Genomic DNA, 22,416 nt, shown 5'->3' with positions numbered 1-22,416 from the left:
CTAGATGGGATGGGGGTGCCCTGGACAGGATGGGGGGAACCTGGATGGGATGAAGGGACTCAGATGGGGTGGAGGGGACCTGAATGGGGGGAACCTTGGAGGGGATGGAGGGACCCCCAGATGGGATGGGAGGACCTGGACAGGATGCGGGCCCCTGGATGGGACGGGGTGGGGATGGACCCGAATGGTGGGATGTGGACAGGGATGGGGGAACCAGGATGGGGTGAGGGGGTCCCTGGATGGGATGGAGGGACCCAGGTGGAATGGGGGCTCTGGATGGGATGGGGGGTTCCTGGGCGGGCTGAGGAGACACCAGACAGGATCGAGGGGCCCCTGGATGGGATGGGGGGGGACCCGGATGGGGGGACCCTGGATGGGATGGGGCGACCCCTGGACGGGATGGGGGGGGTCCGCTGGGTGAGATGGAGGGATCCAGATGGGTTGGGGGGGACCCTGGGATGGGGTGGGGGGGCGACCTGAAGGGGGGGGACCCTGGACGGGATGGCTGGACTTGGGACGGGAAGGTGGGACCCTGGATGGGATGGGGGGACTCGGAGGGGGTGGGGGGGGACCCCTGGGGCGGGACGGAGAGACCCCAGAGGTGTCGGGGAGCCCCCCGGCCGCGGCGGGGACGCGCCGTGGCCCGGTAGGGCAGCGGATGAGGTCCGGCGGGCGGGTCCGGTGCGGTGCCGGGGCGGTGCGAGCCCCCTGCCCTGCCCCCCGGTGTCGGTTTGCAGCCCCGGCTCCTCCCCCCCCCCGCCGCCCCGCGCATTCCCGACCCCTCCCGGGCGGCGGCGGCGGCGGCGGAGCCGGCGGGGCCGGACCCCCACCATGCCGCAGCTGGAACCGGCGGGGGGGGACGACCTGGGGGCCCCCGACGAGCTCATCGCCTTCCAGGACGAGGGCGAGGAGCAGGACAAGGGCGCGGGGGCGCGGCTCGGCCCACGGGGACCTGGACGAGCTCAAGTCCTCCCTGGTCAGCGAGACCGAGAACCGGGGCACCGGCGGCGGCACCGGCGGCGGCTCCGACTCCGAGGTGAGCGCGGGGGGGTGGGGGGGGCGACGGAGGGGGCTGGGGGGGGGGGGGGGGGCGGGGGAGGAGAGAAGGGGGGGGGCGGCGACCCCCGCCCGGCCCCCGCTCACCGCGCTCTCCCCCGCAGGCGGAGCGGCCCCCCGCAGCCCCGGGGAAAGTTTCCAGAAGCCGCGGGATTACTTGGCAGAAGGTACCGGCCCCGCTCCCGGTGTCGTGTCCCCCCCCCTACACCGGCTCCCCGGTGTCGTTCGTTCGTGTCCCCCCCCCCCCGCCACCGCTCTCCCTTCTCCGCTCCCGGTCCCCGCCGCATCCCCCGGGACCGTCCGACACTTCGCAACTTCTTTGTTTCCGCCCCCGGCCTGCGGGCGGGGACCCCCCCCCCCCGGGGCCCCCCTCCCCTTCCCCCCCCCCCACCGTGTTCCCCCCGGTGTCCCTCCCCCCCCGCCCCCCTGGTGTCCTCCTCCCCCTGCCCCCCGGTGTCCCTCCCCCCCTCCCCGAGGAATCGGGTGTCCGTCCCCCACCCCGCCCCCCAGCGGTCCCCGCCCCCCCCGACGGGCGCTTCCCCAGGGATGGATCGGTGCCCCCCCCCCACCCCCCTGGAGGAAGAACCGGACCTCGGGACCTTCCCCCCCCACCACACGGTTGGGTCCTTGCCGCGAGTGACCCGCACCGGGACCACCCCCCCCCCCGCCCGCCCCCCCGGAAGAACCGCCCCCCCCCTGGAGGGACACCCGGTCCCGGGACCCCCCCCGTGCAACCGGAACCCCCTCCCGCGGGGACTGCGACACCCCCCCGCAGTTGTGACTCCCCCAAAAGAACCGACCCCACCCCCAAGGGATGTGGGTACCCCAGAGGGGCCTGTCTGCCCCCCCCCCCCCCCCCAAGTGGGGGGGTTCAGACCCATGACCCTTCCACCTCTGCAAGTGGGACCCCCCCGGAGAACGGGCACCGCGACCCCCTCTCCTGCGGGGACCTCCTCCCTCCCCCCGCAGTTGGACCCCCCCCCCGAGAAGAATTTGGGGAGCCCCCCCAAGGGGTGTGGGGCACCCCCAGGGGGACCTACCCCGTCACCCCCCCCGCCATGCTCCCATCCTTACCCCCCCGTGGTGGGAGCCTCCCCCCCTCCCCCCCCGACGCCCCTCCTGACCCCCCCCCTTCCTTCTCTCCCCAGTGGTCAGACGACAGCAAGATGGGGGGTTTTTTTAAGGGCCCCCCCTACCCCGGATACCCCTTCCTGATGCTCCCCGAGCTGAGCAGCCCCTACCTCGCCAACGGAGCCCTCTCCCCTGGCGGCGCCCGCACCGTAAGTGCCCCCCCCCCGAGAGACCCCCTCGGACCCCCCCCGAGACCCCCCCCCCCCCCCCAGGACCCCCTCGGGTCCCCTTTATGGGGATGCTCGGACCCTGCCAAACCTCACGCCCCCGTCCCGAAGGAAAGTGATAAAAAAAACAAAAAAAAAAAAAGGAAGAAATTGAGTTTATTCCCCTTTTTTTAGCGGTTTGCTTTGTCCCTTCCAGGGGGGTGCACCCTCGGGGGGGGAGGGGGGGGGGATTGGGGAGTTTTGGGGGGGGGGTCTGGCCCGAAACCTGACCCTGAGCTGCGCCGCTTTTCTCATTTAAAAGGGCTCCCTTCGACTTTTTAAAGCCCTTAATGGGCTGACATTGTCTGTCCCTCCTTTGGCGTTTAGAAAACTGATTACGCAAATTGAGCGAGCATTAGATGGCGGGGGGGGGGGGGGGGGCACAAAGGAGAGTGGGATTGACACCCCCCCCACCCCCTGCCCCCCCCAGCATCCCTCCGCACCCGAACCATCCCAACCACCCAGCCCGGACCGGAACCGCGGTCCTGTTTTAGAAATACAGCCCCGATTTTAGAACTATAAACCTATTTTACAAATACGATCCTGCTTTTTTAAACATAACCTATTCCATAACCCCGGCCCTTACCTGCCTCAGTTTCCCTCCCCGCTCCTCCTGATGGCACCCCCGGGGGGGGGGGGGGTTCTGTGCCCGGGCCGTGGTACCCGCCGTATCCCGTGCCGGAGCATCGCCCCACGCTTGCGCGTTGTTTCTGGGTGGATTTCGATGTTTTTCTGGATGGATTTCTCACTCCGGAGCCGCAGGGGTGACACCTGATGGTTTTAAGCACATTATTCGTTGGGGATCTGTAGGATGCTGCGTTACCATATGGAATATATAATATATATATAGGATGGCAAAAATTGCTGCAATTAAAATGGCTTAAAATCCCCGGCGTGGGCTCGCCGGCCGGGATCCTGCTCTCCGGTGGCGTCGCACGGAGAGTTTTCTATATTTTGGGAAGCAACCGGTTTGAACGGCCATTGAGCGTAAATCCCGGGCTGGGGAGAGCGGCGGGGGCCTGGCTGGCCGGTGGGATTATATAAATATAAATATATGTATCTATAAAAATATCCCCGTGTTTGGCCGGCGGCCGGGTGAGGGATAAAGGTTGTATTCCCAATTTGTCACTTTTGGTATTACTACATTTTGGAGATGATGCGCAATTGGCCACGATCCCAAATACCAGCAAGGAATAGGGAGTAATTAAAAGGGATTGGGGATTCATAGAAAACGGCCACTAACGATGATTTAATGAATCCCAGAAAGGGGGATTAATTAAAAGGGGCTGGGAGAGGAGCTGATGGCGCATCCCAGTTTTGGACCCGGGCTGATGTTGAGCCTTGGAGAGGGATGAGTGGGGATGGGAAGGCCCCGGATCGGGCACGAATCCCGCCGGATTTGGGGTGTTTGCACACGGAGCTGAGCCCGAGCGAGCGAGGGGTGTTGTGGTGGGGGCACATTTGGGGTGCTGGGAGGCTTTTGCGGGCGCACGTCACATCTCGATGCGACCGGGGGGGGGCTCTCGGAGCCGAATTTTGCCGCGCCCGCCAGGGCAGGGTGAGGCCCCGCCGAATCCTGCAGCCACTCGTGCGATGAAAGCGTCTGAGCTCTGCGCCGCTCAGCAAACCGTCCCCCCCCGCCCCCCGCCTTTTCCCTGAGCTCCCACCGGAGGCAAGCGGCACAGGGATCCCCTGGATCCTGGGATATTGTCGTGCCGGTGAGCTTGGATGAAGTCCTGCCGGCCGCAGCATCCCCGATCCCGCACCAGGCCTGGCCGGGCGCAGCATCCCGGCGCAGGCAGCGTCGCCCAAGGGCACCGAGCTCTGCGCCCGACCAGATCCGTGGCCCGGGAGGCTTCGAGGCAAGACCCAACCTGTGAGGCACAGAGGTGGTAGGAGGCGGGAGGCCACCGAGCAGCCCCGGGAGCCTTTTTTCCCCCATTTCCTTCCTTTTTCCCCCCCCACCCTTGTCCGTTGGGGGAAACCAGCAGATTCACGGGATCCTGCCCATCCCTGTGGCCGTGGCATCCTTGACATCCCTCAGCCGGGGCACTGCGGATTGAACCTCACGACTCTGCCGCGTGAAAAAGGAAGATTTTTTTGGGGGAAAAAAAAAAACCCACCCAAAACTCCAAATAATCTTCTGCGCTTGGGAGATGTTCCAAGGATGCTGGGGATGGATGCGGCCGCGGATGCAGGTGTTGGACCCCGGCAGCGGCGAAACTGCTGGAAGAGATTTTTTGGAATACCGGGCAGGCAAGGCGGCATTTTTGCATCTCTCCGCTCCAAAATACTTAGAAATCTGGAAAATATATAGAAATCTGGCAAGGCGACGCCTTCCCGCACCCCGCGCCAGGAGAATCACCTCCAGCCCTGCGCAAAGCCACTGGGTGCCAAAGTGACGGGATGCTCCCGTGGTTTATCTGGATTAATTCACTTTGCTCCAGTCTCACCCGTGTTATTTCCGAAAGGGACCCTGGAATTCGGGGTGTCCTCCCTCAGTATCGCTTTTCTGGCGATTTCTGCCCAGGGTGGTAGTTTTTTTTTGGCCGGATCTAATAATGGCATTGACCTTCAGAGCGGCGTTTTAGCCTGGTTTTCCCCACGGGCGCTCCGGGGATCGGGGACCCCCGAGGCCGGGTTTGGATCCCTAGGAGCGCGTCAGAGCCACGATTCCCAAAGCCATGAGAGCATCCAAGGTGGGATGGGAAGGAAAAGCTCTGGGAACGCGCCGGTACCACGAGCTGGAGGGATGCGAACCCCTGTGCCGGATCCATCCCATCGGGATCACTTGGTGCTGGCATCTTTTATCCCAAGTCCAGAACAAGCCGGATCCTGAGATCTTTCTCCGATCCCTGGTATCCTCCTCTGCTGCCCGGCTCGGGATCCGGCTGCTCGGTGTCCCTGACCGGGCACGGCATCGCCGGGGAGGTGAAGGCGAGACCATGCGTTGGCGGATAAAAAAACCCTTCGCACGGGGTTGTTGTTAGTCCTCCCCCCCCCCCCCCCCCCCAAAAAAAAAAAGCAGTTTAACCCCAGGAATTCGAGTCCGGAGGCGAATATTTAAATAAGCCCCCAACCTTCCTTCCCTGGTGTGGAAATTCAGCCGAGGCACCCAAACAGCTCCCCGCGCCCTGCAACGATGCCGCGCCGGTGTAATTAATGCACGCCGGTGTAATTAACGCACGCCAGCAAGTTGCGGTCCCAAAATAAATGAGGAAAAAAACCAACCAAACCCCCCGTAACCTGGCCTTGTTTCGCTTTTTTTCCCCCCCCTCCCCGGTTCCTGAGATGAGCTCGCGATCCCCGCACGGGCTGCAATACAGAGGCATATCTGTCTGCAAAAGAAAATATATCCTCTTAACCGGGTGGCTGCCAAGAAAAATGATTAAAATACAGATTTTTTTTTTTTTTTTTTTTTTTTTTGGCAAGAAAAAGGGTTGCTCCGAAAACCGGGTGGGTCTTGCCAGCGGCTCCGGCTGAGCGGGGAGGGTTTTGGCGTGCACTCGGCGGGATGCGGGATGGAGGTGTTGGGGTGGGGGATGGGAGGAGGAGGTGGGGGGGGGGGAATGGATTATTTTCGGCTGCGGGGGCTCGCTGGGCGCTCGGCATCCTCTGGCCGCGGCGGCTCGTCCTTCGCCAGTTGCAGTCCGGGGGATTTGCTGGTTTGTTTGGGATTTCCCCCCACCCTAGCAATGCCGCCTTCCCTGCCTGGAAAATATTAAGGGGGAGGGGGAAAAAAAAAAAAAAAAAGGATTTTTCGCACTTTTTGGCTTCTTCGTCTCGCCCCGCGCAGCCGCTGGGCCAGTCGCATCCCTCCCGGCAGCAATCCCGCCCCGTGCCTCAGTTTCCCCACTCCGAGGTGCTCCTGCCTTGTTGAGCCTTTGCACACAATGGCCCCTTTATGTCTCCTCCTTAATTATGCTATTCGGCTAATTACCCTGGGTTGGTTTTTTTTTGGGTTTTTTTTTTTGTTTTTTTTTTTTTTCTTTTTTTTGGGCTAAATGAGACCTACAGGAGGTTTCCACTAACCCCCCCCCCCCCCCCCCCCCGATTTCTCCCTCCTCCCTCCCTTTTCCAACACGATTCCCAAATTAAAGCAATGAAGTAAGTGCTCGGGGCGACTCTCATAAGACCTGGTTTTGTTAAGGGGACTTAACGCGCATTCATCATCTTTCTGGTATTCTGAGCAGCTGCTTTTCATTAGTTTTTTCTTCCTTGAAGTCGCTGGCGGGAGCGGGGGGAAGAGGAACCCGGAGAGAAGCACCCGGCGCATCCCGCCGGAGGAAGAGGAGGGCTGAGGACAGGGGAGGGTGGGCGCGCGCCCCGGCCCCCCCTCTCCAGCCTCGTGCCGGCCTTTGAGGGTGTTTTTGGGGGGTGAGGGATGGCGTGGAGGCACCCCGAGGAGGAGGAGGAGGAGGAAGGGGTGAGGGCGATGTGCGGTTTCACAGCGTGTTGCTTTTTTTTGGGGGGGTGTTTTTTTTTTTGCAGCGATGTCGCCCTGCGGATCCCTGACCCCTGGGGGTCCCGCCCGGAGCCGTGGCAGAGGGCAGGGGAGGGTGGCAGGCTGTGACACCCAGGGGAGCTGGTGTCCCATGGGTGCTCCTGGGGGGGGGTACAGGACCTGCCGGTGTCCCATGAGTGCTCCGGGGGGGGGGTACAGGACCACCCGGTGTCCCATGGGTGCTCCGGGGAGGGTACAGGACCCCCTGGTGTCCCATGGGTGCTCCTGGCGGGGGGGTACAGGACCCACCGGTGTCCCATGGGTGCTCTGGGGGGGGGGGTACAGGACCCCCTGGTGTCCCATGGGTGCTGCCAGGAGCAAACAGGACGCCCGGTGTTCCATGGGTGCTGCCGGGGGGGGGTACAGGACCCACCGGTGTCCCATGGGTGCTCCTGGGGGGGGGTACAGGACCCGCCGGTGTCCCATGGGTGCTCGGGGGGGGGTACAGGACCCACCGGTGTCCCATGGGTGCTCGGGGGGGGGTACAGGACCCGCTGGTGTCCCATGGGTGCTCTGGGGGGGGGGGTACAGGACCTGCCGGTGTCCCATGGGTGCTCCTTGGGAGGGGTACAGGACCCATTGGCATCCCATGGATGCTGCCAGGAGCAAACAGGACCCCCAGTGTCCCATGGGTGCTGCTGGGGGGCACAGGCCCCCCCCACCCCGGTGTCCCATGGGTGCTCCCAGGGGTACGGAACCCCTTTGGTGCTCCTCCGTGTCGGGTGCGGTGTCGCCCGGCGGGATGCAGAGATGCGCCCTCGGAGGTGTCAGCCCCCAAAATCAGGGGGTTTGTGGCCGGCGGGGGCACGGCATGGCGGCGGGACCCTCTTCACCCGGAATTTCCGCGGCAGCGTGGCTTCCAGCAGCTTCTTCCCTCATCCCCGTCCCTCGAACGGGATCTTAAACGTTTCACACGCGCAAAAGTCCACCGGGGAGCTCGGAGCCCCGCTAAAACACCTTCCCTGGCCGGCCATCGCGTCTCGCGTCCCCCCGAAACCAGGGGATGCTCTGGGGGGGGCTTTGGAGCCAGCGGGATTTTTTTGCTGGGGCGGGGATGAGCCCTTTGCACCCGCTGGGATCTCCCCCCCCACCCCCATGGCTGCGGCTGCAAGCCGTCGCCTGAGCGGGGATGAATGGAGGCATTGAGCGTGATGGACGGGAGCTGAAAGCTGCAGACAAAAGCCTCGGGGCAGCGGGGAAAACTTGTTGCCGCCAGGTTTGGGGAGCGGGGAGGGAACTGCTGGCGGGTGGGGGGTCCCGGCTTGCGCCACTCATGGGGCTGGGTGCGCGCGGGAGGGATGCGCAGGGCACCCACGCGAGGATGCCGGGGGCACCCGTGGGTGAGGGGTGCTTGGGGCATCCTCGCGCTGAGGTCGCTTTGGGATGAGTCTGTGCCCTGCGGGCTGCCGGGAGCCGGCTTGGCTGGCGTCCCGGCGACGCTCCAGCCCCCAGGAGCTTCATCCCGCACCCTTCCGTCCTGCCTTCCTCCCCGGAGCCGCGGCCAGGGCCAAGCTGGTCAGCAGATGCCACCCGGCATCCCCATCGCGGCGACACGGGGCTCTGTGGCTTGGGATAAGGTCGGCTTCAAGCACCGCCTCTCCAAGCTCATCCCCAAATGGGGGGTTTTGGGCTTGTTTTTCGGCTCCCAGCCTTTTTTTTTTTTTTGTGGTTTCCCATCCCGACACTGTTGGCATTCCCCACCTGGACCGTGCCGGTGTCCACGTGCCGCCGGCTGATGGGTTTGGGCTGCATTGTGGAACGGTCAAGCATCCTTTATCAAGGCGGTTGCAAACTCCCAGCCCTGCATCCATTCCCCCTCCTGGATCAGTGTCCCCACCCGGGATGGCCTTTGCCTGGCCTGTGTCACCCTAGAAATCCCAGGAGGGGACACCACAAGCCGTGGGACAGCCCAAGACACAGCGTCACACCCCCGTATATCCCCTTCGCAGCCCTTTAAAAACCCCAAACCCTGGTGGGAAAAGAAAGAACCCACCGGGTACTTTGGCGGTTCACCTCGGCGGGGTGTGGGGACGCGGGAGACCCCCCCCTAAAGGTCTCGTCCCCGCTGGAAACCACCGTCCCGGCGTTGGCGGCCAACATCTGGAGGAGATTATTTGGCTGGGAAGCGGCTTGGAGGGGAGCGAGGCAGGGAGAGAAGGCGGGGAGGGGGGGGCGCGAGGATTTACGGCTTGTTTCTTGGGCTGTAAATCCCAGCTGTAATTGGGATTTCGCCCTCCCTAATTATCCGCGGGGAAGCAGAACGCAGTGGCTCCCGCCCAGGGATGCGGGACAGGCGATGGGCTGGGCGGGGACGGGATGCTTTTTGGGTTTTCCACCTTTTCTTGGGCATTACGGTGATTTATTTGAGCTCGAAGGACACCCGATACCCAGTGCAGGAGGGCAAGAAACCGGGTCCCCTCTTTCCATTCCTCCCCGGCCCCTTCCCGGCCATTTCCAGCCCCGTGGGGACCAAACCCCCCCCGGCTGGTCCCGGCCGCTTGCCTTTTCCCTGAGTGGCACTCGCTTTCCCCGTCCTGTGGTTGCCTCCAGGAAGGAGTTTCCCCCCCAGCCTTTCCCCACCCTTTTTTCCCCCCCTTATCCTCCCCTTTCTCCCCCCTTTTTTCCCCTTTTTTCCTCCCGTTTCTCCCCTTTTCCCCATCTTTCCCCTGTCTTTTCCCCATCTTTCCCCTGTCTTTCCCCGTCTCTTTCCTCACCTCTTTTCCCCCTTTCCCTCTTCTTTCACCCACCCTTCCCGTCTCTTTTTCCCCTCTTTTCCCCTCCTTTCCCCATTTTTCCTCCCTCTCTTTGCCCCCCTCCCCACCTTTTCCCCTTCCCCTTTTTTCTCCCCCTTTCTTCTCCATTTTCCCCCCTTTTTTCCCTCCCTTTTTTTCCCTGCCCTTTTTTCCCTTCTTGCCTTCCACCCCTTCCCCCTCTTTCGCCCCCTTTTTCTGACCCCTTCCCCTCCCTTTTTCCCCTTCCCCCCCCGCTATTTCTCCCCCCCCACCCACTTTTTCAGGGCTCCGCACCCCCGAACCCCCTCCCTGCGTCTCACTTGGCATCAAACCCCCCTTTCACAGCATCCCCGGGACCTCCTGCCGGGGAAGATTTGGGGCTTCTCCAGCTTTTTTGCTCCCAGACGCAGAGTTTTGTGGGACCAGAGGGTGTAGAAGACCTGTTTCCCTCAAAGATCACATCTCTCTCTGACCCCCTGAGCTGTTAGGAGCCAAATTTGGCTGGTTTTATCCCAAACGAGCCGGTGGTGCTGCTCAGCGCTGGGATCTCGGGATACCGCGGGACTGGAGCGTCCAACACCCGGATGAAGATTTTTGGGGGCTCCATTAAACATCCTGCAAAACCCCATTTGCCACCCCGAGGCTCAGCCTTTCCCTTCTCCCCCGGCACGGTTTTGGGATGGATTTGGGGGGAAAAAGGGCCGGAGCGGAGGCAGGAGGGGGAAGGGCGAGCTGTCAGTTATCCCGCAGCTGTGTAAACAGGGAGCGAGGGGGGCTGGGGGGGCTCGGCGGGGCCACGTTCGGGCTTGCTGAGCCCGGAGGCTTTGCAAAACCCCGGGAATTGGGGCTGGAAAAGGGGACGGTGCTGGAACGGATGATTTTGGGGTCACTGCTCTCCCCCCGCCCTGCCCCCGGCCCCAGGCTGCTCCGGGGTTGGGGGGAATGGATGGATATTGGGGATGTGGCAGCGGGACGTTGCCCTGGACACTTCCCAGCTCGTCCATGGGGTTTTGGGATGGGGACGGAGTGGCCGGGTACCGGCGTCGCCTGGATCTTCTCCAGGGTCATCTCCGGGCTGGAGCACGCGCAGGCAGAGGGAAAAGCCAGCGCGGAGGCTTTCCATCCCCAGCACTCGCGGGTTGGGTTTTACCTGGAAAAGTGTCAGCTCAGGTCCCAAAAGGACCTTTTTTCTCCCAAAATGAGAGGCCCATGGCCTCTGAGCCCGGCGGAGAGGAGCCTGCTGTGACCCCTTGTCTCACGGGGGGCACTCGGCTTGGGGACCAGGGATGTTGGGACGTGCAGCGTCGGGATGTGCAACGTCGGGAGGACCGGCAGCGCCTGGAGGAGGAACGCCGGGATGTGCAATCGTGGGACACAGGACGCCAGGGCGTGGAACAGCAGGACTTGAGATGCCGGGACGCGCAGCACCAAGACACACAAGGCTGGGATACGCAGCGGTGGGACATGAGATGCTGGGACAGGCAATCCTGGGACAGGCAATCCTGGGACACGCAACACCAGGACAAACAGTGCTGGGACATGCAAGGCGGCTATGAATCCTGGGACACGCACCGCCGGGATGGGCAATCCTGGGCCATGCGGCACCAGGACGTGCGATGGTGGGACACACGGCGCTGGGACATGTGACACTGGGATATGCAACACCAGGACACGTGGCGCTCGGACGCGTGGCGCCGGGACATACACCACCAGGACACATGATCCTGGCACGTGTGATGCTGGGACGGGCCACACCGGGACATACGGCACCAGGACACATGATGTCCAGACACATGATGCCAGGACATACAACACCAGGACACGCAATGCCGGGAGACGTGATGCTGGGACATGCGATTCCGAGACATACAACGCCAGGACACGGGATGCTGCGACACGAAACACTGGGACACGCGATGCTGGGACACGCGGTGCTGGGACGTGTGATGCTGGGACGTACAATGCCAGGACACGCGATGCTGGGACACGGCGCAGCAGGACACGCAATACCAGGCCACGCGGTACTGGGACACATGGTGCCGCCAGCCGGGACTTTTCCCCCTTCCCAGGGAAAACGCCTCAGCCAGGATGGAGCCCCGTGTGCACGGAAGAGGAGAGGAAATCCGCTCATTAAAGCCCCTAATTGGGCATTAGGGGATCCCACGGTGTCTGCGCCTCCTCCCAGAGCACGGAGGCAAAACGCCGGCCTGGCCCCTGGCCACCGCCACCGACCCTCCCTGCGTCCACGGGGGCCACGGGGGCTCCCCCCAGCCCGGGGAAGGGACAGACGGACAGACAGGAGACTCCATTGTGGTCCTGCCGCTCCGGCAGGGAAGGGGTTAACCCGCTGCTTTTAATTGGGGGGTGGCTGCTAACGAGGAACCAGAACTTGCTCTAATCTCTCTGGAATGTGACCGATTTTCAACTATTTTCTTCTTTTTTTTTTTTTTTTTTTTTCTTCTCCTTTTTTAATAGCTCCAATCTGCCGCTCGCGCCTGGTTCCCGCACGTGGTGGTACAGTGGGAGCTGTGTCCGGGCTGGGGCCGAGGGGAAGGAGAGGGAAGAAGGGGGGGGCTTCATTTTTCCACATTACCACTGAACCGTTCGCCAGCTCCCCCCCACCCCCCCCTTTGTATATTTTGAAAGGGTCCCCCCCCCTTCCTCTCCCATCCCCGGCCTCCTGAAACGGCTTCAAAATGAGAAGCAGCCTTTTATACGCCCGGCCCTTCCCCAGCCACCGTCCCCCAGCGGCTTCTCCGCTTACAGAATAGCCGAGAAAGCCCCCTTTGTGCCGGGGGGCAGCGGCAGGGGACGGCGAGGCGGAGCCCGAGGCGCCCGACGGGGACTCAGGGGGCATCTCCTGCCCGGCCCCGGGGACGACGGGGGACCCCGGGTGTCACTGGGGATGGAGGGGGGGGGAGTGTCGCCATCCGAGCGGGGCCACGGGGATGCTGAGGCCGTCTCACGTATCGACCCTGGCGCGGTCACGGGGGCGTGGGGATGGCACGCGTGTCACGCCGGCAGCCGCGGGGATGCCCCGGGGCATCTCGTGACGGTCGTGGGGATGTCGGGACATCTCGTGCGTTGCCTTGTCTGCCCTGGCAGAGATGTCGGGATCTCTCGTGCGTTGCCGCGGGGCGGCCATGGGGACGTCGGGGCATCGCCCCGGCACGGCTGCGGGGATGTCGGGGCACCCCGTACGGCGTCCTGGCCTGGCCGTGGGGGTGTCGGGGCACCTCCTGCTTGGCCCCGGCCGCCGCCGGCGGCCCAGGAGTGTCTCTGGCCAAACCCCACGCGACGCCGCAGCTTTGGTGGCGGTGCCGGCAGCGCTCGGCTGCTCGGAGCCAGCCCGGAGTTGTACGGCAGCCAGACCCCGGGGCTTCCCCGCCGCAGCCCGGCAGCTTTGATCACCCAGATTTGGAGGATGCATCAAAGGCGGCGCGTCAGGAAGCGGCTCCCGCCGCACTGGGGAGCGCTGGGCGTGCGGCAGGTCGCGGCGTGAGCCGGCGGGTCACGGGGCCGCTCGCATACCAAGCGTGCCCCGAGCGCGCAGAGCACCCTGGCTCCTGCCTCCTCCGCAGCCGGCCTCCGGAGGAGCGGCCGAGGGCCGGGTCCCGTTACAGCTCCCCTGCACCGACGGGTCCGTCTTCTCCGTATTATCCCGGCGGTGCCAAAATTCTCCCCGCGCAGAGACATCGGGCCCGGGACGCGCGGCATGGGGATGGGACACGGGGCGCCTTCACGGGGGTGAAGCAGGATCTGGGGCGGGATCCCGGTGCTGGCGGCTGCGGGAACGGCTGGGTGATGGGAAATCCTCATCTCAGGCTTCCTCGGGACCCTGCCGCGGCTGGTGGGGTTTCTGCGGCGCCTCGGCAGCAGCGCCGTTGGCACGGGTGGGGGCAGGTGGGGGGCCTGGTTTGGCAGTGGGGTCATCCCCGTGAGCAGCGCTGTGTCCTCACCGGGCTTTGCCGGGATGCGTCGGTGGGGTCAGGGCTTGCCCAGAGGCGCTGGGTGCCCGGCAGGAGGGGGGCGACGGGGTGGGGGGTGATACTGGAGATGGAGCGGGGGATACTGGAGCAGGAGGGGGACACTGGAGATGCTGGAAGGGGATACTGGAGGTGTGTGGGGATACTGGAGATGCTGGAAGGGGACACTGGAGATGCTGGAAGGGGATACTGGAGATGTGTGGAGATACTGGAGATGCTGGAAGGGGATACTGGAGATGTGTGGGGATACTGGAGATGCTGGAAGGGGACACTGGAGATGCTGGAAGGGGATACTGGAGATGCTGGAAGGGGACACTGGAGATGCTGGAAGGGGATACTGGAGATGTGTGGAGATACTGGAGATGCAGCGGGGGATGTGGGGACTGGGGACATGCTGGGGGGGACACGGGGCACTCTGGGGGGCTGCGGGAGGCGCTGCCGGCAGGGCTGCATCTGTCCAGCCGCAGAAGGGTTAACGCTCCCCGCAGCTCCACGCTGGGTTTTCCTTCCAGCTGCTTCGGATCAGGAAGGTTTGTACTGGGGGGGGGGAAATTCCTGCGCGCAGCTGCGGCCTGTCCAGGCCACATTCCCCAGCCCCGGCATCTCGCGGGACGCGCCTCCTCCTCCCGCCGTCTGCCGGGAAATGCCGCCGGCCCCCTCCGCCGAAAAACACCACACAAAGCACCTTTCTTTTGGGGGCCGCTCGCGTCCAGCGCCAGGGAGACAAACCCATGTGTCGCGGCAAGGTTCAACGCGGGGAGGGGGAAAAGCCCCCCAGAAAAGCCCCACATTTGCCTCCCCCCACCTCTCATTGCAACGTGGGGCTGGTTTCTCGTACTCCGGCAATTCGGGGTTGGTGCGCCAGGGACAGGGAGGGCACCCCCCGGCACGGGACTACCCCCGGGCTGAGCCCCACGGGTGATTGCGGCTTGTGCTGCCCCGGCCATCGCCGTGTCCCAAAAAGTCTGGTTTTGGGGTAGGGAAAGGCGGCACTGGTGCAGGCCAGGGGGGAACTGGGGGGAGGCGGGGGCTCCCCGGCGAGACAGCGCTGAGCAGGGGTTGGGGTTTGCACCATTTGGGGCAAGGGTTTGGGATTTGGGGCTTCGCACTGGTTCGGAGAGGAGGTTTGGGGGGCGGGATTTGGGGCGTTGCAGCATTTGGGGTGCAGAGTTGGGGTTTGGTACCATTTGGGGGGGAGATTTGGGGCTTTACGGCATTTGGAGAGGTTATTTGGGGTTTTGCACCGTTCGGGATAGAGATTTGGGATTTAGGATGTGGGGCTTTTGCATCATTTGGGGCTTTGCACCATTTATGGGGGCCGTAGGGGCGTATAGGACTGAAAACTCTCCTGTGCGCCCCCAAAACACAATTGTCACCAGCTCACGGTGTCCTCCCTGGGTCGGGGTGCCCCCAGCCGAGCGCGGGGGGCGTTCTGGGGCCGGGGGGGTGTTTCGGGGCTGGCGGAGGGCGTCAGCCCGGCTCTCCCGCAGTACCTGCAGATGAAGTGGCCGCTGCTGGACGTGCCCGCCGGCGCCACGCTGAAGGACAGCCGCTCGCCCTCGCCCGCACACTTGGTGAGAGCAGCCGAATCCCGGGGCGGGGAGAGGGGGGTGAGGGGTTTCCTGGGGGAAAACCCCGCTCCAGCTCCCCGTAATGCAGATACGATGCCCGTGGCAGGGATTTGGGGGGGGACGGGACACACATGGTCGTTGTTTCGCCTTCCCACGTGCTCTCCCTCGCTGCCCCGCAGTCGAACAAGGTCCCGGTGGTGCAGCACGCCCATCACATGCACCCGCTGACCCCGCTCATCACCTACAGCAACGACCACTTCTCACCGGGCTCGCCGCCCGGCCACCTCTCGCCGGAGATCGACCCAAAGACGGGTGAGCGCAGGGAGGGGACATGGCGTCAGGCACGTTCCGGGGAGCAAAGGGACCGTGACAGTATCGGGACCACGCTGGGAATGAGGCGCTCTCCGATGGATGGTCCCTCTGCTTCCTGGGTGGCTGTCACAGCCTGGTCCCTGGGTGGTGGGAAGGGGCTGGGGCCGGTGGCCGGGGATGGGTCCTCGCCTGGTCGCAGGTTTGCTTGGAGCGCATGGGGATGCCTCCGGGTCTCCGTTATGGTCCTCTCAGCATCTTCTCCCTGCTCCAGATGGGTGCTGGGAGGGAGACGGGGTGCTCGGAGGGAGGTGGGATGCTCAGAGGGAGACGGGGTGCTCAGAGCAAGATGGGGTGCTTGGAAGGAGACGGGATGCTCAGAGGGAGATGGGATGCTCGGAGAGAGACGGGATGCTCAGAGGGAGATGGGATGCTCGGAGGGAGGTGGGATGCTCGGAGGGAGACGGGATGCTCGGAGAGAGACGGGATGCTCAGAGGGAGGTGGGATGCTGGGAGGGAGACGGGGTGCTTGGAGGGAGACGGGGTGCTTGGAGGGAGATGGGATGCTCGGATGGAGGTGGGATGCTCGGATGGAGGTGGGATGCTCAGAGGGAGACGGGATGCTCAGAGGGAGACGGGGTGCTCGGAGGGAGACGGGGTGCTGGGAGGCTGACGGGGTGCTCGGAGGCCAGCAGGGTGCTCAGAGACTGCTGTGCCCACGTTCTAACAGCATTTCCCCTTCACCCCCGCCTCCCCCCGCAGGGATCCCGCGGCCGCCGCACCCATCGGAGCTGCCCCCCTATTACCCGCTGTCGCCAGGAGCCGTGGGGCAGATCCCGCACCCGCTGGGCTGGCTCGTGCCGCAGTAAGGATGGGCTGGGGGCTCACTGTCCCCTCCGGGTCCCTGTCCCTGGGCAGGTCCCTGAGCCCCACATCCCCGAGACCCTCCTCCTCTTCCCCCTTGATCTGCTTTTTCCCTGTGGGCTCGGTGGGATGCCGAGGGCTCCCATAGAGGTTGGGAAGGGAGGGGCTCCCCACCACTGGACATTTTGGGAATCGTCGGGATGGAGATCAGCCCGGGAGCGTTCCGAGGGCCCCAGTGAATTGAAGGGGGAAAATTTTTTCCACTCAAGCTCGTGCATTTGCAGGCAAGGACAGCCCGTGTACTCCATCCCTCCCGGCGGCTTTCGGCACCCCTACCCCGCCCTCGCCATGAACGCCTCCATGTCCAGGTGGGTCTTGGCAGGGACGAGGCACTCTCCTCGGGCGTTCCGGAGCTGGCAGTGGGTTTTTGGTATCTTCCCTGAGGACAATGCAGGACTCAGCCCCGCAGCAGCATCGGCAATGGGTGGTACTGGGGCCACGCAGCTCTGCACGGGCACGGACCAGCCCCAGGAGGGCACGGATGGTCCCCGGTCCCCACGGGTGATGCTATGGGGCAAAAGTGATGTCCCATGGGCTCAGGGCACCACTTAACTTGGGTCCTCCTGCAAGCTGGGGCAAGTTCCAGTGTAAAACCAAGACCCCAGCTGGGTTGGGGCTGGTGGTCTCTTAACCCAGGAGATTCTCAGGAGGGTTTGGGGTGGAAGCCAGGGGCTGTTGGTGCCTGTGGGGACCTGATGAGCCCTCCTCTCCCGCTCCTTCCACTGCAGCTTGATGTCCAGCCGTTTCTCCCCGCACATGGTCCCACCGCCCACCCACGGGCTGCACCCCTCGGGCATCCCGCACCCGACCATTGTCTCGCCCATTGTGAAGCAGGAACCCACCCAGCCCAGCGTCAGCCCTGGAGGCAACTCGTGAGTGGGGGACGGAACGGCGCCGGGGACAGGAACCCATCCCCTTGGTGCCCAGCATGGGGCAGAGCTGGCCCTGACCCACTGTCCCGCTCCTTGTAGGAAATCCCCGGTCACTGTGAAGAAGGAAGAGGAGAAGAAACCCCACATCAAAAAGCCGCTCAATGCCTTCATGTTGTACATGAAGGAGATGAGGGCCAAGGTGGTGGCCGAGTGCACGCTGAAGGAGAGCGCTGCCATCAACCAGATCCTGGGCAGACGGGTACGGGCGTCTCCCTTGGCACTAACTTCGTGTCCACGCGCTGCCCCATTTGTGACCTTAAAATGGCTTTCAGCCCCCTTGACTCCACCTCTCCCCATGGCTTGGTCCCTTGTCCTGGGGCATCACCAGCCCAGGAGGTCCCAGGGAGCTGGTGGGGACCTCGGTGGCAATGGGATGGGGCAGGCTGGGAGCCCTGCAGCCCCACGGCACTGTGTCCTTGGGGCCAGCAGTGTGGGGTTTGGGGTTTGCAGCGTGGCTTCGGGGTTTGCAGAGTGGCTTTGGGGTTTGCGGAATGACTTCGGGGCCAGCGGCGTGGCTTCGGGGTTTGCAGCGTGGTCTCTTCTCCCCCTACAGTGGCACTCGCTGTCGCGGGAGGAGCAGGCCAAGTACTACGAGCTGGCGCGGAAAGAGCGGCAGCTGCACTCCCAGCTCTACCCGACGTGGTCGGCGCGGGACAACTACGTACGTGTGTGTCCCCTGAGCCCGGCAGCCGCAGGGACCAGCCGGGAGGGGGTGTCCCCTCCTGTCCCCATGCCGGGTTCCTGGGTGTCTCCTCTCCAGGCGTCTGGCTGGCGGGAGGCTGCTCCCGAGCTCGGCGTTTGGGGTGGGGGGACGGTGGGCGATGGTGCTGAGTCCCTAGGGATGCTCTGCTGCCATCAGTGGCTCCTGCATCCCCGCGGGCTGCTCTGGGCACCGTCAGCCCCATTTCTCTTCCGTCGAGCAGCCCCCAAAGGCTCTCTGGTGGCAGAAAGCCACAGAATGACTTCATAATATTTTCCAGGGCAAGAAAAAGAAGAGAAAGCGAGAGAAGCTGGCTCAGCAGCAAAGCCACGACACGGAGAGTGAGTATCCCCCTGCCAGCCTCCTCCCTCCTCAGGCTTCGGTTGCTCATGCCGTTCTCCTCCATCCTTCGCAGGCTCCCTGGCGTCCAAGAGCAAGAAGCCGTGCGTGCAGTACCTGCCGGCCGAGAAACCGTGCGACAGCCCCGCGTCCTCCCACGGCAGCATGCTGGATTCACCCGCCACGCCATCGGCCGCCCTGGCGTCCCCGGCCGCCCCGGCTGCCACCCACTCGGAACAGGCTCAGCCCCTCTCGCTCACCACCAAGCCGGAGGCGAGGGCTCAGCTCACCGTCCACTCGGCCGCCTTCCTCTCGGGCAAAGCCGCCTCTTCTTCCTCCTCCTCCTCTTCCTCCTCCTCCTCCTCAAGCCTCGGCAGCCCGCCCTCGCTCCTCTCCAGACCCATCCCCTTCACCTCGGTGCCCTCCACGGCTCTCCTGTCCTCGCCTCCGTCCTTCGCGGCCGCCATCCCGTCCCCGCAGGCTGCCCTGGCCGTGCTGCAGACGCAGCCCCTTTCCCTGGTCACCAAACCTGCTGACTAAGGGAAAAAACTCGTCCCCCCTCGTCCCGTCCCGTCCCATCCATCCCCTCCCTGCTGTACATTGCAGAAGCCACAATCAAGATTCAAATGCAGCCAAAACCATTATTGGTCAATATTTGACCCTTTCTGAACTCTTTTGTAAGCAGACTCTGGAGGAGGGGGCTTTCTGCTCAGAGCTGCTGCCAGCAGTCGACCTAAAGACCATTTTTATTAAAAAAAAGGAAAAAAAGAAAAAAAAAAAGAAAAGAAACCCTCCACAAGCTGCCAACAATGGAAATCTCCCACGAGCTGACCATGGGCATGAGCCGAGTGCCCGTCGCTGCCGCAGGGCACGGTGATGCCGACGGCCCGGTGCTGCCATGCACGGGCATGCCGGCACTGAACGCGGCAGGGGTTGAGCTGGGGCCGGCGCTCCGTCCCAGAGGCAAGAGCAGAAACGCCGGCTACTGACCCGGTGCCTCTGGATGATCCTGAGTCCTCCCATCCCACGGCTCTGCTCCCCACCACGGTCATCGCCTTCGCTCTGTCCCGGTGAGGAGCCGGATCCTGCCCTGAGGATGCTGCGCCGTTGGACCTGGTCCTTCCTGCGGTCGTGCTGGGGTGGGCAGGATCCGGGGCTGAGCCCTGGGTGGGGGTTTTTTTGCCCTTGAATCCCTGTTATTTTTCACAAAAAGAAATAAAACTACAGCTGCAACTTGCTGCGTGAGCGTGGTCAGTGAGGGAAGCGCTCGCTCCCTGCCCATCGCCACCTTCTCCCTGCCAGCGCTCAAGCCCCGGGAAGCGTCTCGAGATGGGGCTCCAGTCCAGCCCCAGAGCGGGGCAGGGGGCCAGGCACGGCCCCAGCCTGAGAGCATCACCCAGACACCTCCATTGATGGGCACAGGGTGATTTTGCGGTGTCCATCACAAACCTGCGATGGAGCAAGCAGGCAGCGTACGGTTTGCTGGAGAGATCTGGGCAGCAGGATGCAGGGGATTAGGTAAAACCAGTTCAGGGGGTGCCTGAGAAGCCGAGGGGGGCGAGTTACTGGTGTGTATCTCGTGGCCAGGAACTGCAGGATGCCCTGTGCCGCCTTCTTCCAAACCAGGAATGAGAAGACAGATTAGGATGAAAAAGGACCTGCACAAAAGCAACCGACGGTCACCCAGTGGATTTTCAACTGATCTTAGTGTCTCGATCAGTTCAGCACTTGAGCTAATCAAGACTCTGCCATCTCACTATATGTTTAACAGGAAAAAAACCCAACTCTCTCAAAGTTTTACCATTGAAAGTCATAATTCTGTTTTCTGTTGCAGATTGAATTCCGAGCTGCACCTGCCCAAAGATGCTTCGTGGTGTTTATAGTCCTGTTTCGCTCCCCTTTCTGAATTTCTTGGCCAATTTCTGTTTCCCAGGACCCAGTCTGGCTCTTCTCTGCCTGCACCAGTGCTGCGTTGTGGGGACCACGGTGTCCGTGGTCCCCCAGCTTGTGGCCATGGGCAACGTCCAACCATCACTATCAGTGATGGTCTGAGCCCTTCCCGCAGCTGCCGGCCCCCTGGCTCTCAGTTTGGTAGGTGCTTTTGCTCACTTGGGGGGATAAAGGATGCCTTCATCTCCTGTCATGACATTTCTCTTTTCCTTTCCAGTGCCGAGCTGGTCTAAGAAGCCACTGAGAATGTATTTTTATCAAGCTGGGGCAGCAGCAGATGTCCATCCGCAGGTAGAGAGGCAAAGGGACCACCGTGGTGTCTTGTCCTTAAGGAAGATGGCGTCCGTGTTTAGCAGATGTTGCTCAAGACGAGTGCGTGCCGTGGGATGACACTGGCATCTGCAAATCCCGGCAGATGACACCTGAATGTGAGGATTCCTAATTCCGTATTGCAGCTGGGCAGAACTACCAAAAAAATTTCAACCAAGCGATGTCCCAGGTGTGGGTGCAGACTAGAGCACGGTCTCGAGCCTCTGCCCGAGCACCAGGGACACATCAGGGGCAAACACTGGCTCCCGCAACCTTGTGAAAACTCCAGGTGACTTCTGGAAACGGTGACGGTACCTCCAGCAGGAGCGCAGCTTCTCCCATCCAGCTGAGGATCATCTTCTAGACCAGAAGCGACAGCTTAAACTCACAGCTCAGAGCATCCCAGCTGGGTGATACCTCCCAAAATCATTGCTCTAAGGGGTCCCGGCTAGTTGAGAGCCTCGAGCAGTGAGAGGAGCCTGCAGCAGACCCAGCTCCTGCAAACCAGCTTCTTGGTGGCCACCACCAAAGCCTCCGAGCAGGAGAAAGTGCCTGGAGCATCTTTATTCACTGTCACACCCAAGACGGCCCTGAATTCGGTAGGCGTTTCTGTTCCACACACCAAATTGTTTAAAGTTTTTGCTTTCAAAGAACAAATTTGTAAATGCTGGGATAGGGCATGATTCCTCCACAACGGCGCCCAAGAGGCCCAGCCACGATGCTTTAATTAATGGCATCCTGCAAGCGTGTCGCGCGGTTGTGCGAGATCCAGGACCGAGAGGATTAGAGTGTCACCAAAAACGTGCGTGGCCGTCGTTTGAAAAGAGGCAAAACGCAGCTTCTTTTAGAAAGGCTGTTCCAAGAAACTGGTTTTTTGCAAGGAACGTCTGGATCGCATGCAGCCTCGCTCTCCCCAACACCAGGAGCAGGCTGCAGACAAACAACTTCTTGAATTAGATTTCATGGGAAATTAAAGGCATGAAGAGACCTGTCACAAGAATTAAAGTTTGAACCGGAGCCAGACAGCTTCAAACAGATGTTGGACTTCAGCAGGAGAATATTTCTTTGTTTTACTCGGCATTTTCCCATACAGAAAAGGAACATCTGTTCCAATGCTTTTGCAGTGCTCCTAAACTGAGATAGGCTTGGATTATCCCCTGCTAGAGGAGAAGCAAATGGCCACCAAAGCCCTCTTGGCTTCACCCCTCCTGGAGAAGAGGGCAATACCAGTTACGTGTTGCTCCAGTCTCAAAAGACCAGGCTGAAGCTATCTTAGTTGAACCAGGCTGATTGTGCTATCTATCTATCCTTTGTGCTTGCAGCAATATGGCCAGATGAAAACATTGCATTCAGACGGGTTATCGATAGAAAACAGATTCCTTAGCAGATTTGTCTTTGTCCTCTGTGAGGTGCTTCAATAAGAGGAAAATTCCGGGGTGTGTCTTTGTTGCAGAAAAACATGAATATCCAGCGCGTTTCAGTTTGGGCTGTTGTGGCAGGGAGGTTTGGTAGCCCCTCTCCTCTTTTTTTGGCCAAGTTTTAGACTAAACTTCTCACGATGCTTAACTTATCCTCAGATCTGGGAGCTGAAATCGAGCCAGGTGGCGCCGGGCGCAGAGCAGAGCTGTGCGTGCTGGTCCTGGGGAGCTCTCTACAGTCTTTCCCAGTTACAAGAGTTCACTTTTCAAACTTCCAACAAAGAATTGGTTTTGCAGCCGAAGATTCCTGATTTTGCCTTTGGTTCCCTAAGAAAAAGAGGCGTCTGCC

General features: G+C 62.3%; 1 protein-coding gene across 1 annotated transcript; it reads left to right on the top strand.

The window, feature by feature from the left end:
* Positions 1-772: 772 nt before the first annotated feature.
* TCF7L1 (transcription factor 7 like 1) lies at positions 773-22,416 on the top strand. The gene is given in 13 exon segments (XM_054225050.1): positions 773-933; positions 935-1,036; positions 1,161-1,223; positions 2,205-2,336; positions 15,106-15,189; positions 15,366-15,498; positions 16,258-16,360; positions 16,644-16,727; positions 17,148-17,291; positions 17,391-17,550; positions 17,905-18,012; positions 18,332-18,392; positions 18,467-22,416. Coding segments are annotated over 13 exon segments (1,740 nt in total). The 5' UTR covers positions 773-831; the 3' UTR covers positions 18,931-22,416.

This window comes from Rissa tridactyla, chromosome 20, assembly GCF_028500815.1.
Source record: "Rissa tridactyla isolate bRisTri1 chromosome 20, bRisTri1.patW.cur.20221130, whole genome shotgun sequence".
Classification (NCBI taxonomy): domain Eukaryota; kingdom Metazoa; phylum Chordata; class Aves; order Charadriiformes; family Laridae; genus Rissa; species Rissa tridactyla.
This window is presented reverse-complemented; position numbering and strand designations above follow the sequence as displayed.